This window comes from Scyliorhinus torazame, chromosome X (genome assembly GCF_047496885.1).
Source record: "Scyliorhinus torazame isolate Kashiwa2021f chromosome X, sScyTor2.1, whole genome shotgun sequence".
Taxonomy (NCBI): Eukaryota; Metazoa; Chordata; class Chondrichthyes; order Carcharhiniformes; family Scyliorhinidae; genus Scyliorhinus; species Scyliorhinus torazame.
This window is the reverse complement of record NC_092738.1, coordinates 4,017,889-4,040,550: the sequence shown is the minus strand read 5'-3', so window position 1 is coordinate 4,040,550 and position 22,662 is coordinate 4,017,889. Positions and strand designations below refer to the sequence as shown.

At 57.0% G+C, this 22,662-nt stretch overlaps 1 protein-coding gene across 1 annotated transcript; it reads right to left on the bottom strand.

The window, feature by feature from the left end:
• Positions 1 to 1,055: 1,055 nt before the first annotated feature.
• mob4 (MOB family member 4, phocein) lies at positions 1,056 to 13,548 on the bottom strand. The gene is made up of 8 exons (XM_072493677.1): positions 13,463 to 13,548; positions 9,431 to 9,493; positions 7,701 to 7,801; positions 3,417 to 3,459; positions 2,079 to 2,165; positions 1,895 to 1,974; positions 1,415 to 1,526; positions 1,056 to 1,287 (listed from the first exon to the last, which is right to left on the bottom strand). The coding sequence occupies exons 1-8, from the start codon at positions 13,511 to 13,513 to the stop codon at positions 1,156 to 1,158; spliced, it is 669 nt and encodes a 222-aa protein (XP_072349778.1). The 5' UTR covers positions 13,514 to 13,548; the 3' UTR covers positions 1,056 to 1,155.
• Positions 13,549 to 22,662: the final 9,114 nt, after the last annotated feature.

Here is a 22,662-nt window from a genome sequence, read left to right as displayed (position 1 = left end):
CATCAAACACTCCCAGGACAGGTACAGCACGGAGCTAGATACAGAGTAAAGCTCCCTCTACACTGTCCCCATCAATCACTCCCAGGACAGGTACAGCACGGGGTTAGATACAGAGTAAAGCTCCCTCTACACTGTCCCCATCAAACACTCCCAGGACAGGTACAGCACGGGGTTAGATACTGAGTAAAGCTCCCTCTACACTGTCCCCATCAAACACTCCCAGGACAGGTACAGCACGGGGTTAGATACAGAGTAAAGCTCCCTCTACACTGTCCCCATCAAACACTTCCAGGACAGGTACAGCACAGGGTTAGATACAGAATAAAGCTCCCTCTACACTGTCCCCATCAAACACTCCCAGGACAGGTACAGCACGGGGTTAGGTACAGAGTAAAGCTCCCTCTACACTGTCCCCATCAAACACTCCCAGGACAGGTACAGCACGGGGTTAGATACAGAGTAAAGCTCCCTCTACACTGTCCCCATCAAACACTTCCAGGACAGGTACAGCACGGGGTTAGATACAGAATAAAGCTCCCTCTACACTGTCCCCATCAAACACTCCCAGGACAGGTACAGCACGGGGTTAGGTACAGAGTAAAGCTCCCTCTACACTGTCCCCATCAAACACTCCCAGGACAGGTACAGCACGGGGTTAGATACAGAATAAAGCTCCCTCTACACTGTCCCCATCAAACACTCCCAGGACAGGTACAGCACGGGGTTCGATACAGAGTAAAGCTCCCTCTACACTGTCCCCATCAAACACTCCCAGGACAGGTACAGCACGGGGTTAGATACAGAGTAAAGCTCCCTCTACACCGTCCCCATCAAACATTCCTCGTGTGGACAGAGATGTGTCCGGTTGCAAACTGACTGAAGTGCCCTGAAACCCATGATGAAGTGCTTTGAGAATAAAAGAAAGCAAGAATGTACAGCAGTGCTAATTTGATAAAAATAAGTCAGTGTTGGCGGGGGGGGGGGGGGAGGTGGGGGGGGGGGGGGGGGGGGGGAGAAGAGTAAACACAAAGACGAGAAACAGGCGTGACCCTGCAGGGCTGGGACCCCGCCCCACACAGACCCCCACCCCGCCGAACTGTACAGAGAATCGAGAGACCAGGTTGCGCCCTCTCCTAGATTTCCGCCCCTGCCCGCTCAGGCCTCGCTCTCCCCTGCTGTGGCGTTCTGCACCTCCTCCTCCAGGATCGGCACGATCAGGTTGTCTTTGGACATCAGGTTGTACTTGATGACAAACTTGGTGAAGCGGTGGCAGAGGAAGGTCTCATTCTGCGGGCGGGAAGAAACAGCGGAATATCAGAGCGGGCACGAGTCGCCCCAGAGCTCCACATGCACAAAGGGCGCACGTGCATCGCCCGCGGTTGAGCCGTCTGTTTGGCCGTTTCACCCGACTCACCTCGTAGTCGTCGAAGATCTGGCGGTGGTGGAAGTAGGCGTGGGAGAAGATCCGGTAGATCCTGCGGCAGACGGACCCCAGCTTGGCCACAGACGATTCCTTAATGCTCACCCTAACCGGGGAGGGGAGGACAGAGAAGTGATCAGGACGCAGGCGAATCGGGAGGGGGGGGGGGGGGGACAGCGAGTGAGGGGATTAACACACACACAAACAAACATAAAGCACAGTCGCTGCAGCTAGCACACGACTTGGAATATCACCGGTGCGAGCGACGTGTCGCCGAAGCTTTTCGGCCGCCACTCATCAGGACAAAGACAGGAATGCCGAATTTCAAAACGCCCCGAGAATTTACACCACCGCCGGAAAAGGGGGTCTGATTGGCTGGCGGGTCGACTCTGGTTGGTCCCGCCTTCACATCGAAGCTAACCCCAGCCCCCCCCCCCCGGACCGGGTCCCACGGCTACTCCTCGGTCACCTTACCTGCTGGGGAAATACTTGTTGCTGTTGAGGAGGCAGGCGGCACCGTCCAGCGTGTGGCGGGTGTAGTCGATGGCAGGACACTGAGATTGGGAACGCAGAAAGAGAGAGAAGTCAGGCGAGCTGCGGACAATTTCACGACTGCGCACAGGAGGATCCCACAAGCATCGAGGAGGAGGGCACTCACCTCCTTCGGAGTCTTGTGTGCCGCACAGAGGAATATCCACTGCTCTGTGGCGGTCATCTGGTTACAGGTGTCGGAGTGACACTCGCCCTGCGGAGGACAGAGATCAACATCATCAGGAAACGTGTTCACATTCCCCCCCTTTAACTTTCTCCCCCACTCCCCGTGGGAGCGAGTCCCACATTCTCCCCACTCCCCCCGCGGGAGCGAGACCCACATTCTCCCCCACTCCCCGCGGGAGCGATCCCACATTCTCCCCCCACTCCCCGCGGAAGCGAGCCCCACATTCTCCCCCACTCCCCGCGGGAGCGAGTCCCACATTCTCCCCCACTCCCCGTGGGAGCGAGTCCCACATTCTCCCCCACTCCCCGCGGGAGCGAGTCCCACATTCTCCCCACTCCCCCCCGCGGGAGCGATCCCACATTCTCCCCCCACTCCCCGTGGGAGCGAGTCCCACATTCTCCCCCACTCCCCGCGGGAGCCAGTCCCACATTCTCCCCCACTCCCCGCGGGAGCGTGTCCCACATTCTCCCCCACTCCCCGTGGTTCGAGTCCCGCATTCTCCCCCACTCCCCGTGGGAGCGAGTCCCACATTCTCCCCCACTCCCCGTGGGAGCGAGTCCCACATTCTCCACCACTCCCCGTGGGAGCGAGTCCCACATTCTCCCCCACTCCCCGCGGGAGCGAGTCCCACATTCTCCCCACTCCCCGTGGGAGCGACTCCCACATTCTCCCCCACTCCCCGTGGGAGCGAGTCCCACATTCTCCCCCACTCCCCGCGGGAGCGAGTCCCACATTCTCCCTCACTCCCCGCGGGAGCGAGTCCCACATTCTCCCCACTCCCCGTGGGAGCGACTCCCACATTCTCCCCCACTCCCCGTGGGAGCGAGTCCCACATTCTCCCCCACTCCCCGCGGGAGCGAGTCCCACATTCTCCCCCACTCCCCGCGGGAGCGAGTCCCACATTCTCCCCCACTCCCCGTGGGAGCGAGTCCCACATTCTCCCCCCACTCCCCGCGGGAGCGAGTCCCACATTCTCCCCGTGGGAGCGAGTCCCACATTCTCCCCCGCTCCCCGCGGGAGCGAGTCCCACATTCTCCCCACTCCCCGTGGGAGCGAGTCCCACATTCTCCGCACACACACACACAACGCGCACACACACAACGCGCACACACACAACGCGCACACACACAACGCGCACACACACAACGCGCACACACACAACGCGCACACACACAACGCGCACACACACAACGCGCACACAAAGGTTTAAAAAGCCTCCACCCAGCCAAGGGCTCGACATTCCCACCGACAACGTTTGTGCAGAGGAGATTCACCCACCTGCAGTTTGACCGCCAAATCGTTCAGCTCCAGGCAGAACTGTCTGTAATCAAAAAAAGAAATTGGGAGTTAGCAGCTGAACTGAACAGCGTCTCGGGGCCGAGGCTTCTAACAGAGCTGCCCCGACTGAATGTCCAATCCACCTAACAGCACGTCTTTCAGGACTTGTGGGAGGAAACCGGAGCACCCGGAGGAAACCCACGCAGGCACGGGGAGAACGTGCACACTCCCCACAGACAGTGAGCCAAGCCGGGAATCGAACCCGGGACCCTGGAGCCGTGAAGCAATTGTGCTATCCACAATGCTACCGTGCCGCTCTTAACAAGGACCTGGGGTACTGTGTTAAGTTAGGTGTAACCTGCTCCAGCCCCCCTACACCCCTCCCTATCTCTGTAACTTCCTCCAGCCCCCTACACCCCCTCCCTATCTCTGTAACCTCCTCCAGCCCCCCTACACCCCTCCCTATCTCTGTAACCTCCTCCAGTCCCCTACACCCCTCCCTATCTCTGTAACCTCCTCCAGTCCCCTACACCCCTCCCTATCTCTGTAACTTCCTCCAGCACCTACACCCCTCCCTATCTCTGTAACCTCCTCCAGCCCCTACACCCCTCCCTATCTCTGTAACCTCCTCCAGCCCCCTACACCCTCCCTAACTCTGTAACCTCCTCCAGCCCCTACAACCCTCCCTATCTCTGTAACCTCCTCCAGTCCCCTACACCCCTCCCTATCTCTGTAACCTCCTCCAGCCCCTACACCCCTCCCTATCTCTGTAACTTCCTCCAGCCCCCTACACCCCCTCCCTATCTCTGTAACCTCCTCCAGCCCCCTACACCCCTCCCTATCTCTGTAACCTCCTCCAGCCCCCTACACCCCTCCCTATCTCTGTAACCTCCTCCAACCCCCTACAACCCTCCCTATCTCTGTAACCTCCTCCAGTCCCCTACACCCCTCCCTATCTCTGTAACCTCCTCCAGTCCCTACACCCCTCCCTATCTCTGTAACCTCCTCCAACCCCCTACAACCCTCCCTATCTCTGTAACCTCCTCCAGTCTCCCTACACCCCTCCCTATCTCTGTAACCTCCTCCAGCCCCTACAACCCTCCCTATCTCTGTAACCTCCTCCAGCCCCTACAACCCTCCCTATCTCTGTAACCTCCTCCAGCCCCCTACACACCTCCCTATCTCTGTAACCTCCTCCAGCCCCCTACACCCCCTCCCTATCTCTGTAACCTCCTCCAGCCCCCTACACCCCTCCCTATCTCTGTAACCTCCTCCAGTCCCCTTCACCCCTCCCTATCTCTGTAACCTCCTCCAGTCCCCTACACCACTCCCTCTCTCTGTAACCTCCACCAGCCCCCTACACCCCTCCCTATCTCTGTAACCTCCTCCAGCCCCCTACACCATCCCTATCTCTGTAACCTCCTCGTCCCCTACACCCCTCCCTATCTCTGTAACCTCCTCCAGCCCCCCTACACCCCTCCCTATCTCTGTAACCTCCTCCAGCCCCTACACCCCTCCCCATCTCTGTAACCTCCTCCAGTCCCCTACACCCCTCCCTATCTCTGTAACCTCCTCCAGCCCCTACACCCCTCCCCATCTCTGTAACCTCCTCCAGCCCCCTACACCCCTCCCTATCTCTGTAACCTCCTCCAGCCCCCTACACCCTCCCTATCTCCGTAACCTCCTCCAGCCCCCTACACCCCTCCCTATCTCTGTAACCTCCTCCAGTCCCCTACACCCCTCCCTATCTCTGTAACCTCCTCCAGTCCCCTACACCCCTCCCTATCTCTGTAACCTCCTCCAGCCCCCTACGCCCCTCCCTATCTCTGTAACCTCCTCCAGCCCCCTACAACCCTCCCTATCTCTGTAACCTCCTCCAGCCCCCTACACCCTCCCTATCTCTGTAACCTCCTCCAGCCCCCTACACCCTCCCCATCTCTGTAACCTCCTCAAGTCCCCTACACCCCTCCCAATCTCTGTAACCTCCTCCAGCCCCCCTACACCCCTCCCAATCTCTGTAACCTCCTCGAGTCCCCTACAACGCTCCCTATCTCTGTAACCTCCTCGAGTCCCCTGCACCCCTCCCAATCTCTGTAACCTCCTCCAGCCCCCCTACAACCCTCCCTATCTCTGTAACCTCCTCCAGCCCCTACACCCCTCCCTATCTCTCTAACCTCCTCCAGCCCCTACACCCCTCCCTATCTCTGTAACCTTCTCCAGCCCCCTACAACCCTCCCTATCTCTGTAACCTCCTCGAGTCCCCTACACCCCTCCCAATCTCTGTAACCTCTTGAGTCCCCTACAACGCTCCCTATCTCTGTAACCTCCTCGAGTCCCCTACAACCGTCCCTATCTCTGTAACCTCCTCCAGCCCCCTACGCCTCTCCCTATCTCTGTAACCTCCTCCAGCCCCTACAACCGTCCCTATCTCTGTAACCTCCTCCAGCCCCCTACACCCCTCCCAATCTCTGTAACCTCCTCGAGTCCCCTACAACCGTCCGTATCTTGTAACCTCCTCCAGCCCCTACAACACTCCCTATCTCTGTAACCTCCTCGAGTCCCCTACACCCCTCCCAATCTCTGTAACCTCCTCCAGCCCCCCTACAACCCTCCCTATCTCTGTAACCTCCTCCAGCCCCTACACCCCTCCCTATCTCTCTAACCTCCTCCAGCCCCTACACCCCTCCCTATCTCTGTAACCTTCTCCAGCCCCCTACAACCCTCCCTATCTCTGTAACCTCCTCGAGTCCCCTACACCCCTCCCAATCTCTGTAACCTCTTGAGTCCCCTACAACGCTCCCTATCTCTGTAACCTCCTCGAGTCCCCTACAACCGTCCCTATCTCTGTAACCTCCTCCAGCCCCCTACGCCCCTCCCTATCTCTGTAACCTCCTCCAGCCCCTACAACCGTCCCTATCTCTGTAACCTCCTCCAGCCCCCTACACCCCTCCCAATCTCTGTAACCTCCTCGAGTCCCCTACAACCGTCCGTATCTTGTAACCTCCTCCAGCCCCTACAACCCTCCCTATCTCTGTAACCTCCTCCAGCCCCCTACAAACCTCCCTATCTCTGTAACCTCATCCAGCCCCTACAACCGTCCCTATCTTGTAACCTCCTCCAGCCCCCTACACCCTCCCTATCTCTGTAACCTCCTCCAGCCCCCTACACCCCTCCCTATCTCTGTAACCTCCTCCAGTCCCCTACACCCCTCCCTATCTCTGTAACCTCCTCCAGTCCCCTACACCCCCTCCCTATCTCTGTAACCTCCTCCAGCCCCTACAACCCTCCCTATCTCTGTAACCTCCTCCAGCCCCCTACACCCTCCCTATCTCTGTAATCTCCTGCAGCCCCTACAACCCTCCCTATCTCTGTAACCTCCAGCCCCCTACAAACCTCCCTATCTCTGTAACCTCATCCAGCCCCTACAACCGTCCCTATCTTGTAACCTCCTCCAGCCCCTACACCCCTCCCTATCTCTGTAACCTCCTCCAGCCCCCGACAACCCTCCCTATCTCTGTAACCTCCTCCAGCCCCCTACAACCGTCCCTATCTTGTAACCTCCTCCAGCCCCTACACCCCTCCCTATCTCTGTAACCTCCTCCAGCCCCCGACAATCCTCCCGATCTCTGTAACCTCCTCCAGCCCCCTACACCCTCCCTATCTCTGTAACCTCCTCCAGTCCCCTACACCCTCCCTATCTCTGTAACCTCCTCCAGTCCCCTACACCCCTCCCTATCTCTGTAACCTCCTCCAGCCCCTACAACCTTCCCAATCTCTGTAACCTCATCCAGCCCCAACACCCCTCCCAATCTCTGTAATCTCCTCCAGCCCCCTACACCCTCCCTATCTCTGTAACCTCCTCTAGCACCTACACCCCTCCCTATCTCTGTATCCTCCTCCAGCCCCCTACACCCCTCCCTATCTCTGTAACCTCCTCCAGTCCTACACCCCTCCCCATCTCTGTAACCTCCTCCAACCCCCTACACCCCTCCCTATCTCTGTATCCTCCTCCAGCCCCCTACACCCCTCCCTATCTCTGTAACCTCCTCCAGCCCCCTACACCCTCTCTATCTCTGTAACCTCCTCCAGCCCCCTACACCCCTCCCTATCTCTGTAACCTCCTCCAGCCCCCGACACCCTCCCTATCTCTGTAACCTCCTCCAGTCCCTACACCCCTCCCTATCCCTGTAACCTCCTCCAGCCCCCTACACCCCTCCCTATCTCTGTAACCTCTTCCAGCCACTGCCTAAGTCAGAGTGCACAAAGCAGTCGCGCACATCTTACCTGAGGTGTTCGTACTTCCAAACTCCCTCGTCCTGACCTTCTGGAGGCTCTAGAATCTTCTCAATGTCTGAGGCGTCGGCCCTGACGCTCTGCTGGATATACTGGGGGGGGGGGGGGTGGGGGAGAAGAGTCGAGAGTTGTTGTTCAGACAGAGTGGCCATGAAGGCGAGCCGAAGTCGCATGAGAAAAATAACTACTCACTCCATTCCCACACACATCGATGTCTCAGTCCGAATCCCTCAGGGTTACTTGTGGGGGACTCCTGTACCCCAGGGTCTGAATGGCAAAGGCATTTACACCACCGATTTGTGGATACAATCGAGGGACACGGAGACGGGGACTGTGCACGGTGCTCCGAGTGTGGGTCTGACCGAGGGATACGGAGACCGGGACTGTGCACGGTGCTCCGAGTGTGGGTCTGACCGAGGGACACGGAGACCGGGACTGTGCACGGTGCTCCGAGTGTGGGTCTGACCGAGGGACACGGAGACCGGGACTGTGCACGGTGCTCCGAGTGTGGGTCTGACCGAGGGACACGGAGACCGGGACTGTGCACGGTGCTCCGAGTGTGGGTCTGACCGAGGGACACGGAGACCGGGACTGTGCACGGTGCTCCGAGTGTGGGTCTGACCGAGGGACACGGAGACCGGGACTGTGCACGGTGCTCCGAGTGTGGGTCTGACCGAGGGACACGGAGACCGGGACTGTGCACGGTGCTCCGAGTGTGGGTCTGACCGAGGGACACGGAGACCGGGACTGTGCACGGTGCTCCGAGTGTGGGTCTGACCGAGGGACACGGAGACCGGGACTGTGCACGGTGCTCCGAGTGTGTGTCTGACCGAGGGACACGGAGACCGGGACTGTGCACGGTGCTCCGAGTGTGGGTCTGACCGAGGGATACGGAGACCGGGACTGTGCACGGTGCTCCGAGTGTGGGTCTGACCGAGGGACACGGAGACCGGGACTGTGCACGGTGCTCCGAGTGTGGGTCTGACCGAGGGATACGGAGACCGGGACTGTGCACGGTGCTCCGAGTGTGGGTCTGACCGAGGGACACGGAGACCGGGACTGCGCACGGTGCTCCGAGTGTGGGTCTGACCGAGGGACACGGAGACCGGGACTGTGCACGGTGCTCCGAGTGTGGGTCTGACCGAGGGATACGGAGACCGGGACTGTGCACGGTGCTCCGAGTGTGGGTCTGACCGAGGGACACGGAGACCGGGACTGTGCGCGGTGCTCCGAGTGTGGGTCTGACCGAGGGACACGGAGACCGGGACTGTGCACGGTGCTCCGAGTGTGGGTCTGACCGAGGGACACGGAGACCGGGACAGTGCACGGTGCTCCGAGTGTGGGTCTGACCGAGGGACAGGGAGACCGGGACTGTGCACGGTGCTCCCAGTGTGGGTCTGACCGAGGGACACGGAGACCGGGACTGTGCACGGTGCTCCGAGTGTGGATCTAACCGAGGGATACGGAGACCGGGACTGTGCACGGTGCTCCGAGTGTGGGTCTGACCGAGGGATACGGAGACCGGGACTGTGCATGGTGCTCCGAGTGTGGGTCTGACCGAGGGATACGGAGACCGGGACTGTGCACGGTGCTCCGAGTGTGGGTCTAACCGAGGGATACGGAGACCGGGACTGTGCACGGTGCTCCGAGTGTGGGTGTGACCGAGGGATACGGAGACCGGGACTGTGCATGGTACTCAGAGTGACGGGGAGGAACCTCACCTGCTGTACAGCCAGGGTACTGTCCATCTCATCCAGGGATTCATCTGGCCAGCTGTAAAACTCCTAGAGGCAGGGGAGTAACACAAGAACACACATCAGACCAGAAGTACATCCTGTTCCGCACGTTAAAAAGACACAGCATCTCAGCACAGGAAGGTTCATCATTCAAAACCACCCTCAGAAAGATTTACTCTGTATCTAACCCTGTGCCCTCAGCCTTTCCTCATAAGATTTTCCCTCCATACCAGGCAACATCCTGGTGAATCTCCTCTGCACCCGCTCCAAAGCCTCCACGTCCTTCCTATAATGCGGTGACCAGAACTGTACGCAATACTCCAAATGCGGCCGTACCAGAGTTTTGTACAGCTGCAACATGACCTCACAGCTCCGAAACTCAATCCCTCTACCAATAAAAGCTAACACACCGTACGCCTTCTTAACAACCCTCTCAACCTGGGTGGCAACTTTCAGGGATCTATGTACATGGACACCGAGATCTCTCTGCTCATCCACACTGCCAAGAATCTTACCATTAGCCCAGTACTCTGTCTTCCTGTTATTCCTTCCAAAATGAATCACCTCACACTTTTCTGCATTAAACTCCATTTGCCACCTCTCAGCCCAGCTCTGCAGCTTATCTATGTCCCTCTGTAACTTGTAACATCCTTCCGCACTGTCCACAACTCCACCGACTTTAGTGTCATCTGCAAATTTACTCACCCATCCTTCTACGCCCTCCTCCAGGTCATTTATAAAAATGACAAACAGCAGTGGCCCCAAAATAGATCCTTGTGGTACACCACTAGTAACTGGACTCCAGTCTGAACATTTCCCATCAACCACCACCCTTTGTCTTCTTCCAGCTAGCCAATTTCTGATCCAAACTGCTAAATCACCCTGAATCCCATTCTTCCGTATTTTCTGTAGTAGCCTACCCTGGGGAACCTTATCAAACGCTTTACTGAAATCCATATACACCACATCAACTGCTTTACCCTCATCCACCTGTTTGGTCACCTTCTCAAAGAACTCAATAAGGTTTGTGAGGCACGACCTACCCTTCACAAAACCGTGTTGACTATCTCTATTCAAATTATTCCTTTCCAGATGATTATACATCCTATCTCTTATAAACCTTTCCAAGACTTTGCCCACAACAGAAGTAAGGCTCACTGGTCTATAGTTACCGGGGTTGTCTCTACTCCCCTTCTTGAACAAGGGGACAACATTTGCTATCCTCCAGTCTTCTGGCACTATTCCTGTAGACAAAGATGACTTAAAGATCAAGGCCAAAGGCTCAGCAATCTCCTCCCTAGCTTCCCAGAGAATCCGAGGATAAATCCCATCCGGCCCAGGGGACGTATCTATTTTCACACTTTCCAGAATTGCTAACACCTCCTCCTTATAAACCTCAAGCCCTTCTAGTCTAGTAGACTGAATCTCAGTATTCTCCTCGACAACATTATCTTTTTCCTGTGTGAATACTGACAAAAAATATTCATTTAGCACCTCTCCTATCTCCTCGGACTCCAAGCACAACTTCCCTGTCCTTGACTGGCCCTACTCTTACCCTAGCTTTACTCTGTATCTAACCCTGTGCTGTACCTGTCCTGGGAGTGTTTGATGGGGACAGTGTAGAGGGAGCTTTACTCTGTATCTAACCCCGTGCTGTACCTGTCCTGGGAGTGTTTGATGGGGACAGTGTAGAGGGAGCTTTATTCTGTATCTAACGCTGTGCTGTACCTGTCCTGGGAGTGTTTGATGGGGGACAGTGTAGAGGGAGCTTTACTCTGTATCTAACCCCGTGCTGTACCTGTCCTGGGAGTGTTTGGTGGGAGACAGTGTAGAGGAGGCTTTACTCTGTATCTAACCCCGTGCTGTACCTGTCCTGGGAGTGTTTGATGGGGACAGTGTAGAGGGAGCTTTACTCTGTATCTAACCCCGTGCTGTACCTGTCCTGGGAGTGTTTGATGGGGACAGTGTAGAGGGAGCTTTACTCTGTATCTAACCCCGTGCTGTACCTGTCCTGGGAGTGTTTGATGGGGACAGTGTAGAGGGAGCTTTACTCTGTATCTAATCCCGTGCTGTACCTGTCCTGGGAGTGTTTGATGGGGGACCGCGATCCTTTTTTTATTTTAGTGTACCCAATTATTTTCTTTTACCAATTAAGGGGCAATTTAGCGCGGCCAACCCACCTACCCTGCATATCTTTGGGTTGTGGGGGTGAAACCCACGCAAAGTCGCTGCCGGAGGAGGTGGTGGAAGCAGGGACGATAGTGACGTTTAAGGGGCATCTTGACAAATATATGAATAGGATGGGAATAGAGGGATACGGACCCAGGAAGTGTAGAAGATTGTAGTTTAGTCGGGCAGCATGGTCGGCACGGGCTTGGCGGGCCGAAGGGCCTGTTCCTGTGCTGTACTTTTCTTTGTTCTTTGTTCAAACACGGGGAGACTGTGCAAACTCCACACGGACAGTGACCCAGAGCCGGGGTCGAACCCGGGACGTCGGTGCCGCGAGGCAGCAGTGCTAACCACTGCTCCGCCCTGCCGCCCCCGGTCCGCAATCCTTGAACGGGCCTCGTTATGCCCGAAGAGGTCCAAATATGGCCGCCCTCGGCCCCTCGCGCTGTGCCGTCAGCCTCCCCCACCCGCCCACGTCCTTTTAAAGCAATTGAAGAGCGTCCAAAGGCCCGGGGAAAGGGTGGGTTCGAGCCGAGGCCGTTCCGTAATCGCCGCCCCCTGCTACCCCTTTAACTCAAGTCACAGGCCCTTCCCTGACGGACAGCCGCGGTGGCCAATCACAGAGCGCCCCACCCCTGAGTGACGTCGGCCAATGACGGAGCACTTACCCTCCTGACTGACAGCCACGGCGGCCAATCACAGGGTATCCTCGAACAATGATGGAGCGCCCGCCCCCTGGCTGACGTCGGCCAATGACAGAGCGCCCACCGTCCTGACTGACAGCCACGGCGGCCAATCACAGGGTATCCTCCAACAATGATGGAGCGCCCGCCCCCGGCTGACGTCGGCCAATGACAGATCGCCCACCCTCCTGACTGACAGCCACGCCGGCCAATCACAGGGTATCCTCCAACAATGATGGAGCGCCCGCCCCCTAAATGACATCGGCCAATGACAGAGCGCCCACCCTCCTGACTGACAGCCACGCCGGCCAATCACAGGGTATCCTCCAACAATGATGGAGCGCCCGCCCCCTAAATGACATCCGCCAATGACAGATCGCCCACCCTCCTGACTGACAGCCACGGCGGCCAATCACAGGGTATCCTCCAACAATGATGGAGCGCCCGCCCCTTAAATGACATCCGCCAATGACAGATCGCCCACCCTCCTGACTGACAGCCACGGCGGCCAATCACAGGGTATCCTCGAACAGTGATGGAGCACCCGCCCCCTAAATGAAATCGGCCAATGACAGATCGCCCACCCTCCTGACTGACAGCCACGCCGGCCAATCACAGGGTATCCTCGAACAGTGATGGAGCGCCCGCCCCCTGGCTGACGTCGGCCAATGATGGGGAGTCCGCCCCCTGGCTGATGTCAGCCAGTGACGGATTGCCCGATTGGCTGACAGCCGCGGCCGCCAATCACAGAGCGCCCGCCCCCTGACTGACAGCAGGCCAATGAGGCGCGCACTGCCCTCTAGATGACGTCGGCCAATGACAGAGCGCCCGCCGCCTGACTGACATCCCGCGCGGCCAATCAGCGAGCGGACCACCCCTATGACGCGCAGCCGTCTCGGACCAATCACGCAGCGCGCCCAGTGGTGGGGGCGGCCCGCCTGCCTCTGATTGACGGCGGCGCGGGCCAATGGGAGGCCGCGCCCGGCTGACTGACGGCGGCGCGGGCCAATGGGAGGCCGTGGGGGGTGGGATGGACGGCTGCGAGCGGGGGGCCATGGGGAGAGAGGTTTCCTCACCCGGGGACGGTGAGAGCGGTGGGGGGGGGTTGGGGGTTGAAAGTTGCCGCCCCCCCCGCCCCGTTCCCGGGCCCCCCCCCCCTCCTCACCTGGGCTCTCGTCCCCGGCCGGTTCCTCCGCAGCAGGACGGTGGCCGCCATCTTGGGTGAGGCGAGGTGAGGGCGGGGCCGGGGAGCCCGGATGTAATTAAAGGCGCCGCCTCCACCACCATTTTCCGTCGGCGGACAGAACACAACAGGCGTCTTAAAGGGGACGCCACCATTTCTGGAACCCCCCCCCCCCGGCACCCCCAAACCAATCCATCCACACCCCCCCCCCCCCCCCTCTCAGCCCGTTCCCTCCCTCCATCCCAGCGCCAACCCTCTCCGAACCCCTCGCCACGACGCCCTTCCCTCATTCAGGAGACCCATACCGTCCACACGACCGAACCGATGATCTATGTCCCCCCCCCCAACCCTCTCCGAACCCCTCGCCACGACACCCTTCCCTCATTCAGGAGACCCATACCGTCCACACGACCGAACCGATGATCTATGCCCCCCCCCCCAACCCTCTCCGAACCCCTCGCCACGACGCCCTTCCGTCATTCAGGAGACCCATACCGTCCGCACGACCGGGTCTGCACCGGCCCTTGGGAAGAGCACCCCAACCCAAGCCCACGCTTCCACCCTACGGCCGCAACCCAGTCACCCCCACCCAACCATTTTTCGACACTTAAGTGGCAATTCAGCCTGGCCAGTCCACCGAACCGGCACGTCTGTCGGGACTTGTGGGCGGAAACCGGAGCCCCCGGAGGAAGCCCACGCAGGCACGGGGAGAACCTGCAGACTCCGCACAGACAGTGCCCCAAGCCGGGAATCGAACCTGGGACCCCGGAGCTGTGAAGCAACTTTGCTAACCACTGTGCCGCCTTGCTCCTTAGTTGGAAAAAAAAAGAACTGGGTTCTTTACTTTTTTTAAAAAATATTGCCCCTGGGTCTAAAGCGATCAAAGGGGGTGGAGGAAGGCGGGATCAGGGTATTGAACCTGATGATCGGCCGTGATCGGAATGAATGGTGGAGCAGGGCCGAGTGGCCTCCTTCTGCTTCTATTTTCCATGTATGACAGTAGAGGGCTGTCGGCGAGACCGCATCTGGGACAACTGTGTCCCGGTGATGCCTCCCTATTTGAGGAAGATGGTGGAGGCACTGGAGGAGGAGGAGGTGCACCGGATATCATCCGGGGCGAAAGGGGCTGACGTGCGAGGAGGGATTGCACAGCTTGGGCCCGCGCTGGCCGCAGCTTAGAAGGCTGGGAGCGGGTCCGATCGAGGTGCATAAAGTGCTGAGAGGGATTGGTAAAGTACAATGTGGACCAAGTGTCCCCCCTGGCGGGGCAATCTCCAACGAGAGACGGCGGATTATCGGTTGAGATTTAGAACTGAGATGAGGAGGAACTACTTCTCGCAGAGGGTGGTGAATTTGTGGAACTCGCTGCCCCCATAATGCGGTGGAATCTGAGTCATTAAATGGTTTCAGGATGGAGATAGATATATTTCTGATTAAAAAACGGGTTAAAGGGATATGGGGCACAGGATGTGAGACCAGGAGGAGATCAGCTATAATCTTATTGCAAGTTACAGAGGGACATTGATAAGCTGCAGAGCTGGGCTGAGTAGTGGCAAATGGAGTTTAATGCAGAAAAGTGTGAGGTGATTCATTTTAGAAGGAATAACAGGAAGACAGAGTACTGGGCTAATTTTAAGATTCTTGGCAGTGTGGATGAGCAGAGAGATCTCGGTGTCCATGTACACAGATCCCTGAAAGTTGCCACCCAGGTTGAGAGGGTTGTTAAGAAGGCGTACGGTGCGTTAGCTTTTATTGGTAGAGGGATTGAGTTTCGGAGCCATGAGGTCATGTTGCAGCTGTACAACACTCTGGTGCGGCCGCATTTGGAGTATTGCATGCAATTCTGGTCGCCGCATTATAGGAAGGATGTGGAAGCATTGGAAAGGGTGCAGAGGAGATTTACCAGGATGTTGCCTGGTATGGAGGGAAGATCTTATGAGGAAAGGCTGAGGGACTTGAGGCTGTTTTCGTTAGAGAGAAGAAGGTTAAGAGGTGACTTAATTGAGGCATACAAGATGATCAGAGGATTGGATAGGGTGGACAGTGAGAGCCTTTTTCCTCGGATGGTGATGTCTAGCACGAGGGGACGTAGCTTTAAATTGAGGGGAGATAGATATAGGACAGATGTCAGAGGTAGGTTCTTTACTCAGAGTAGTAAGGGCGTGGAATGCCCTGCCTGCAACAGTAGTGGAATCGCCAACACTAAGGACATTCAAATGGTCATTGGATAGACATATGGACGATAAGGGAATAGTGTAGATGGGCTTTAGAGTGGTTTCACAGGTCGGCGCAACATCGAGGGCCGAAGGGCCTGTACTGCGCTGTAATGTTCTGTGTTCTATGATTGAATGGGGTGCAGGCTGGATAGAGTTTTGTTTTATTCATAGTTTTATTCATATAGGTGCTGGTTGAATGCTTGTAGCTAAGAGGTGTAGCCATCTTGATTTGTTATGTTGTAGGTGCAACATAAGCGGCTTCCTTGTGGTGCTCTTGACAAAGGAAGGTTCAGACGTGGAGATAACTTCAACACGTTTATTAAACTATTTACACTTCTATTACCCGGGTTCGACACTACTGCTAATCCTACTATCGCTACCCAGACTGACTAACCAGTTGCTGCAATCCACGTGGTGGGTGTAATATTGAATCAACCCTGTGTCTGTACTCACTGACTGTCTCCAGTGGAAAGAGGCAGATCATGTGTGTGGTGTCCTTTATATATGGGTTGGTGTAATGCCCCCCTGTGGTGGTGTCACCTGTGTGTGTATCGTCAGTGTCCATTGGTCGTGTCCTATCTAACTGATCTATTGGTTGAGTGTGTGTGTGTGTGTGTGATGTTTCTGGTGCTCCCTCTAGTGTCTGGCTAGCCTACATGTATTTACATTAATCCCCCGTGTATCCACAGTGATGCACATCACCACATCCCCCCTTTTTTATATGTTACATATTTTCTGTACGCTTTAAGAAAATTGAACAAAAAACAGGTAGATAGGTTAAGGTATATACCAGTCATGGGAACAGTGATTAAACAATAAGTCCAAATCATTCGTGTGAGTCCATAAACCATCAATCATCATGGTCAAATGTCTCTCTTGGTTATGAACGCCATCAACGTCCCTGTGCCACAGGAACCAAGAAGCGGTCAAATCACTTCGCTGTCTGATTTGGGATTTGGAGACCCTTTCTTTTCCGATGTTTGTGATGGTGCTGTCGGATGGCATCTTGTGGATGATAAGGTGTTGACGTTGAAGAGGTACCATCGACAGTATCATTCGAGGTCATGGATGTGGCAGATGTTGAAGTTGGATAAGACTGTGCATATTGGTTCTGGCCACGTGCTGTGCAGGAAGGGTGATTCTGCTGAGAAGCGTTGAAGCTTGTCGAATTGGAAACAGAATTGCTGCTCGCATAAATACCTGGTGATGGTGTGAAACTAGAACCTTGCGTCTGATAGGAACATGCCGTCTGGCCAGGCTGGGGTGCAGCAAATCCTGGGCTGTAACTAAGGCATCCAGTCTGTGGTGCAGATTGCGCTGGTGGTAGTCCTCCTTCGGTCTTGATTCCATTAGTGGGCAATCCGTAGTGCTGGCCTGTTTGAGAATATGCTGCATAGACTGCTGGCTGCTGCAGGCCTGAATACTGGGTCTGTCCAGCATGAGCTGTCATTGGCCGCACTGTCGGTGTGGAACAAATGTGTGGACATAGCTGTGGTGAAAATTGGTGTATTCCTCTTGGACTGTAGCTGCTGCTTGTTATTGCTGACCCAGTGTAATTGTTAAGTGATCCATCTCCTGTCGTTGTGGCATCTGCTGTCACCCTGAGCGTGCCATCACTGAGGTTGCGGCACTCCCTGTGTGGAGTAAAGTCCGGCTTACGTGAGTCAGAGTCGGCGTTTGGTTGCTCCCCATCTGGAGTCTGGTCTGTTTTAACTGAATCAGTGTTGGTTTGTTGATGCTCCCCGTCCGGAGTCTTAGCAGGTTCACTGGAGTCAGCTGAGATTTCTTGAAGCTGCACGTCTGGAGTCGGAACATGCAGGAATGCATTGACTTGTGGAGCGGCTCGAGCGAATGAGGGTGGAAGTATCGTGGTGTCACCGGAGTCACCAGTGGTCTCACAGTGATCGGCGAGTGCCTCTGTACACACTAGCTGAGGTCTGTCACTTTGCACATCTTGCATGGGAAGTGGGATGCTGTCGTCACTCGTCTCACATAGAACATAGAAAATACAGCACAGAACAGGCCCTTCGGCCCACGATGTTGTGCCGAACCTTTGTCCTAGATTAATCATAGATTATCATAGAATTTACAATGCAGAAGGAGGCCATTCGGCCCATCAAGTCTGCACCGGCACTTGGAAAGAGCACCCTACCCAAGGTCAACACCTCCATCCAACACTAAGGGCAATTTAGCATGGCCAATCCACCTAACCTGCACATCTTTGGACTGTGGGAGGAAATCGGAGCACCCGGAGGAAACCCACGCAGACACGTGGAGGATGTGCAGACTCCGCACAGACAGTGATCCAAGCCGGAATCGAACCTGGGACCCTGGAGCTGTGAAGCAATTGTGCTATCCACAATGCTACCGTGCTGCCCTTAAGAACAAATAAATCTACACTATATCATTTTACCGTAATCCATGTACCTATCCAATAGCTGCTTGAAGGTCCTGTAGCGCACAAAGACTCCCGAGAGACGAATAGAGGTGAAGTCGATGAGGCTTTATTAAGCGTGACTTGTTCCCCGCAGTTCAGTAACAGACTGGCCTGCGGGGGAGAACTCCTGGTTCTTATACTCCGCCTTCAGGGCGGAGCTAGAGGTCAACAGCCAACCAGGACCCGGGATCTGTCAGCCAATGACATCACGGCTTCACAGTCCCACATGACCCCTAATGCATACTACCACATTCACCCCTTGTTAACAATGAACCCGGCGGGGTGGTGCTTCGCATGGTGGTAGAGGTTTACAAGGCTGGTCCTGGGAGGAAAAACTTTTGCATGTCATCACAGTATGTACAGGGTTTTTTTTTTTTGTTTTGAACTATTTACAGTATTCGTAAGAGGGAAAAAGGGGAAAAAATTCTCGTTAAAGTCCACAACATTCTAGTGTTACACCGATGCCACAAGTCGGTCGGGCGGTCTGGTCGTCCTTGTCGATCGCCTCGGCCCCGGTGGTGGTGGTGCTTGTTCCAGTGTTGTCGCCTCTGGGAGCTTTACGGTTTCTGCTTCAGCTTCACTTCTGGTCGGACCTGGGAGGAGGACCGATCCTCCCGGGAAGGGGGCTGTCGCGGGGTGCGCCGGTGGCAGGGAGGGGGTGATTGGTGTCGGGGGGGTGTGCGTGTTGCCGGCGAGCGCCAGATCTCGCAGGGAGACCGTGTCCTGTCGGCCGTCGGGGTACTCCACGTAGGCGTACTGCGGGTTCGCGTGGAGGAGGTGAACCCTCTCGACCAACGGGTCCGACTTGTGCGCCCGCACATGTTTCCGGAGCAAGATGGGTCCTGGGGCCGCCAGCCAGGTCGGCAGCGACGTTCCGGAGGAGGACTTCCTGGGGAAGACAAGGAGGCGCTCATGAGGCGTTTGGTTAGTAGTGGTACACAGTAGCGACCGGATGGAGTGGAGGGCGTCCGGGAGGACCTCCTGCCACCGTGAAACTGGGAGATCCCTGGACCGTAGGGCCAGTAGGACGGTCTTCCAGACCGTGCCGTTCCCCCTCTCTACTTGCCCGTTCCCCCGGGGGTTGTAGCTGGTCGTCCTGCTCGAGGCTATGCCCTTACTGAGCAGGAACTGGCGCAGCTCGTCACTCATGAAGGAGGACCCCCTGTCGCTGTGGACGTATGCGGGGCAACCGAACAGTGTGACTATGGTGCTAAGGGCTTTAATGACTGTGGCCGCTGTCATGTCAGGGCAGGGGATGGCGAAGGGGAAACGGGAGTACTCGTCCACCACGTTCAGGAAGTATGCGTTGCGGTCGGTGGAGGGGAGGGGCCCTTTGAAATCCAGACTGAGGCGTTCAAAGGGGCGGGAAGCCTTGATCAGGTGCGCACCATCCGGCCTGAAAAAGTGCGGTTTGCACTCTGCGCAGATGTGGCAGTTCCTTGTGACTGTACGGACCTCCTCCACGGAGTAGGGGAGGTTGCGGGACTTTATAAAATGGTAGAACCGAGTGACCCCCGGGTGGCAGAGGTCCTCGTGGAGGGCTTGGAGGCGGTTAATTTGTGCGTTGGCACATGTGCCGCGGGATAGGGCATCGGACGGCTCGTTCAGCTTTCCGGGACGGTACAAGATCTCGTAGTTGAAGGTGGAGAGCTCGATCCTCCACCTTAAGATCTTGTCGTTTTTGATTTTGCCCCGCTGTGCATTATCGAACATGAAGGCTACCGACCGTTGGTCCGTGAGGAGAGTGAATCTCCTGCCGGCCAGGTAATGCCTCCAATGTCGCACAGCTTCCACTATGGCTTGGGCTTCGTTTTCCACTGAGGAGTGGCGGATTTCTGAGGCGTGGAGGGTTCGGGAGAAGAAGGCCACGGGTCTGCCCGCTTGGTTAAGGGTGGCCGCTAGAGCTACGTCGGAGGCGTCGCTCTCGACCTGGAAGGGGAGGGACTCGTCGATGGCGCGCATCGTGGCCTTTGCGATATCCGCTTTGATGCGGCTGAAGGCCTGGCAAGCCTCTGTCGACAGAGGGAAGGTCGTGGTCTGTATTAGGGGGCGGGCCTTGTCTGCGTACTGGGGGACCCACTGGGCGTAGTATGAAAAGAACCCCAGGCAGCGTTTCAGGGCCTTTGAGCAGTGCGGGAGGGGAAATTCCATGAGGGCGCGCATACGTTCGGGGTCGGGGCCTATTATCCCATTGCGCACTACATATCCCAAGATGGCTAGCCGGTTTGTGCTAAAAACGCACTTGTCCTCGTTGTACGTGAGGTTCAAGGCTTTAGCGGTCTGGAGGAATTTTTGGAGGTTGGCGTCGTGGTCCTGCTGATCGTGGCCGCAGATGGTTACATTGTCGAGGTACGGGAACGTGGCCCGCAACCCGTGTTGATCAACCATTCGGTCCATCTCTCATTGGAAGACCGAGACCCCGTTTGTGACGCCAAATGGGACCCTTAGGAAATGGTATAATCGCCCGTCTGCCTCGAAGGCTGTGTACTTGCGGTCACTTGGGCGGATGGGGAGCTGATGGTAGGCGGACTTGAGGTCCACGGTGGAGAAGACCTTATATTGGGCAATCCGATTGACCATGTCGGATATGCGGGGGAGAGGGTACGCGTCTAGTTGTGTGTACCTGTTGATGGTCTGACTGTAGTCTACGACCATCCTTTGCTTCTCCCCTGTCTTTACTACTACCACCTGTGCTCTCCAGGGACTATTGCTGGCCTGGATTATGCCTTCCTTTAGTAGCCGCTGGACTTCGGACCGAATGAAGGTCCGGTCCTGTGCGCTGTACCGTCTGCTCCTAGTGGCGACGGGTTTGCAATCCGGGGTGAGGTTTGCAAACAAGGACGGGGGTTGCACCTTGAGGGTTGCGAGGCCGCAGATAGTGAGTGGGGGTATTGGGCCGCCGAATTGGAAAGTTAGGCTCTGCAGGTTGCACTGGAAATCTAATCCCAGTAATGTGGGGGCGCAGAGTTGGGGAACGACGTAGAGCCTGTAGTTTTTAAACTCCCTCCCTTGCACCGTTAGGGTCACTATGCAGAAGCCTTTGATCTCTACGGAGTGGGATCCTGCAGCTAGGGAAATCTTTTGCGCGCTGGGATAGGTGGTCAAAAAAAACAGCGTCTTACCGTGTCGGGGTGAATGAAGCTTTCTGTGCTCCCGGAGTCGACCAGGCATGGTGTCTCGTGCCCGTTGATCAGCACCGTTGTTGTCGTCGTCTGGAGCATCCGGGCCGTGCTTGGTCCAGCGTCATTGAGGCCAGACGTGGTCGTAGTGCTTCAGCGTCTTCCTCGAACCCCGTTGAGCCGTCGATGCTGGGGTCCTCTGTTGTCGTCCAAGATGGCGGCGGGGGTGAACAAAATGGCCACCCCCATGCATCGCACATGGCTGGGGGGTCACAAGATGGCGGCGGGGGTGGACAAAATGGCCACCCCCATGCATCGCACATGGCTGGGGGGTCACAAGATGGCGGCGGGGGTGGACAAAATGGCCGCCCCCATGCGTCGCACAGGGCTGGGGGGTCCCAAGATGGCGGCGCCCCTCCTCCCCTCGTGGTGGCCGGGACCCAAAATGGCGGCGCCTGCGGGTCGCACATGGGGCGCTGGGGGGGTTGGGGAGCGTTTGAAACGCGCAGGACTCCTTGTTCTCCGGGGACAGCGGTGGCCGGGACCCAAAATGGCTGCGCCTGCGGGTCGTACATGGGGCGCTGGGGGGGGGGTTGGGGAGCGTTTGAAACGCGCAGGACTCCTTCTTCTCCTGGGACAGCGGCGACCTCCCGGGACTGGCACACAGCCGCGAAATGGCCCTTTTTCCCGCAGCTCTTGCAAAGCGCTGCGCGGGCCGGGCAGCGCTGCCGGGGGTGTTTCGCCTGGCCGCAGAAATAGCAGCGGGCCCCCCCGGGACGACTTGGCGTCTGAACCGCGCAAGCCTGTGGGGTGGGGGGGGGTTGTCACGACGGGGGTCCACGGAGCCCAAGGGGCTGCCGCGCGGTCGGGGCCGTAGGCGCGGGCGTTTTGCGCGGCCACATCTAGGGAGGCTGCGAGGGTCCGTGCCTCTGAGAGTCCTAGCGACTCTTTTTCTAAAAGTCTTTGGCGGATTTGGGGAGAGTTCATACCTGCCACGAACGCATCGCGAATTAACATGTCCGTGTGTTCAATCGCGTTTACCGGCGGGCAGCTGCAGGCCCGTCCCAAAATTAGCAGCGCGGCGTAGAATTCGTCTATCGATTCTCCGGGACTTTGCCGTCTCGTTGCGAGTTGGTAGCGTGCGTAGATCTGGTTCACTGGGCGAACATAGATGCTCTTTAGTGCTGCGAACGCCGTCTGGAAATCCTCTGCGTCTTCTATGAGAGGGAAAATTTCCGGGCTTACCCTCGAGTGCAGGACCTGTAGTTTCTGGTCTTCTGTGACCCGGCCGGGGGCCGTTCGGAGGTAGCCTTCGAAACAAGTCTGCCAGTGTTTAAAAACTGCTGCTGAGTTCACTGCGTGGGGGCTGATCCTCAGGCATTCCGGGATGATCCTGAGCTCCATAGTCCT

Excerpts from the sequence above, each read along its gene's own strand:
- mob4 (XM_072493677.1), bottom strand. The coding sequence starts at position 13,513 with ATGGCGGCCACCGTCCTGCTGCGGAGGAACCGGCCGGGGACGAGAGCC. Across the intron at positions 3,460-7,700 it reads TGGAAGTACGAACACCTCAG|ACAGTTCTGCCTGGAGCTGA; the intron begins GTAAGATGTGCG and ends TTTTGATTACAG. Across the intron at positions 1,975-2,078 it reads CACACAAGACTCCGAAGGAG|TGTCCTGCCATCGACTACAC; the intron begins GTGAGTGCCCTC and ends TCCCAATCTCAG.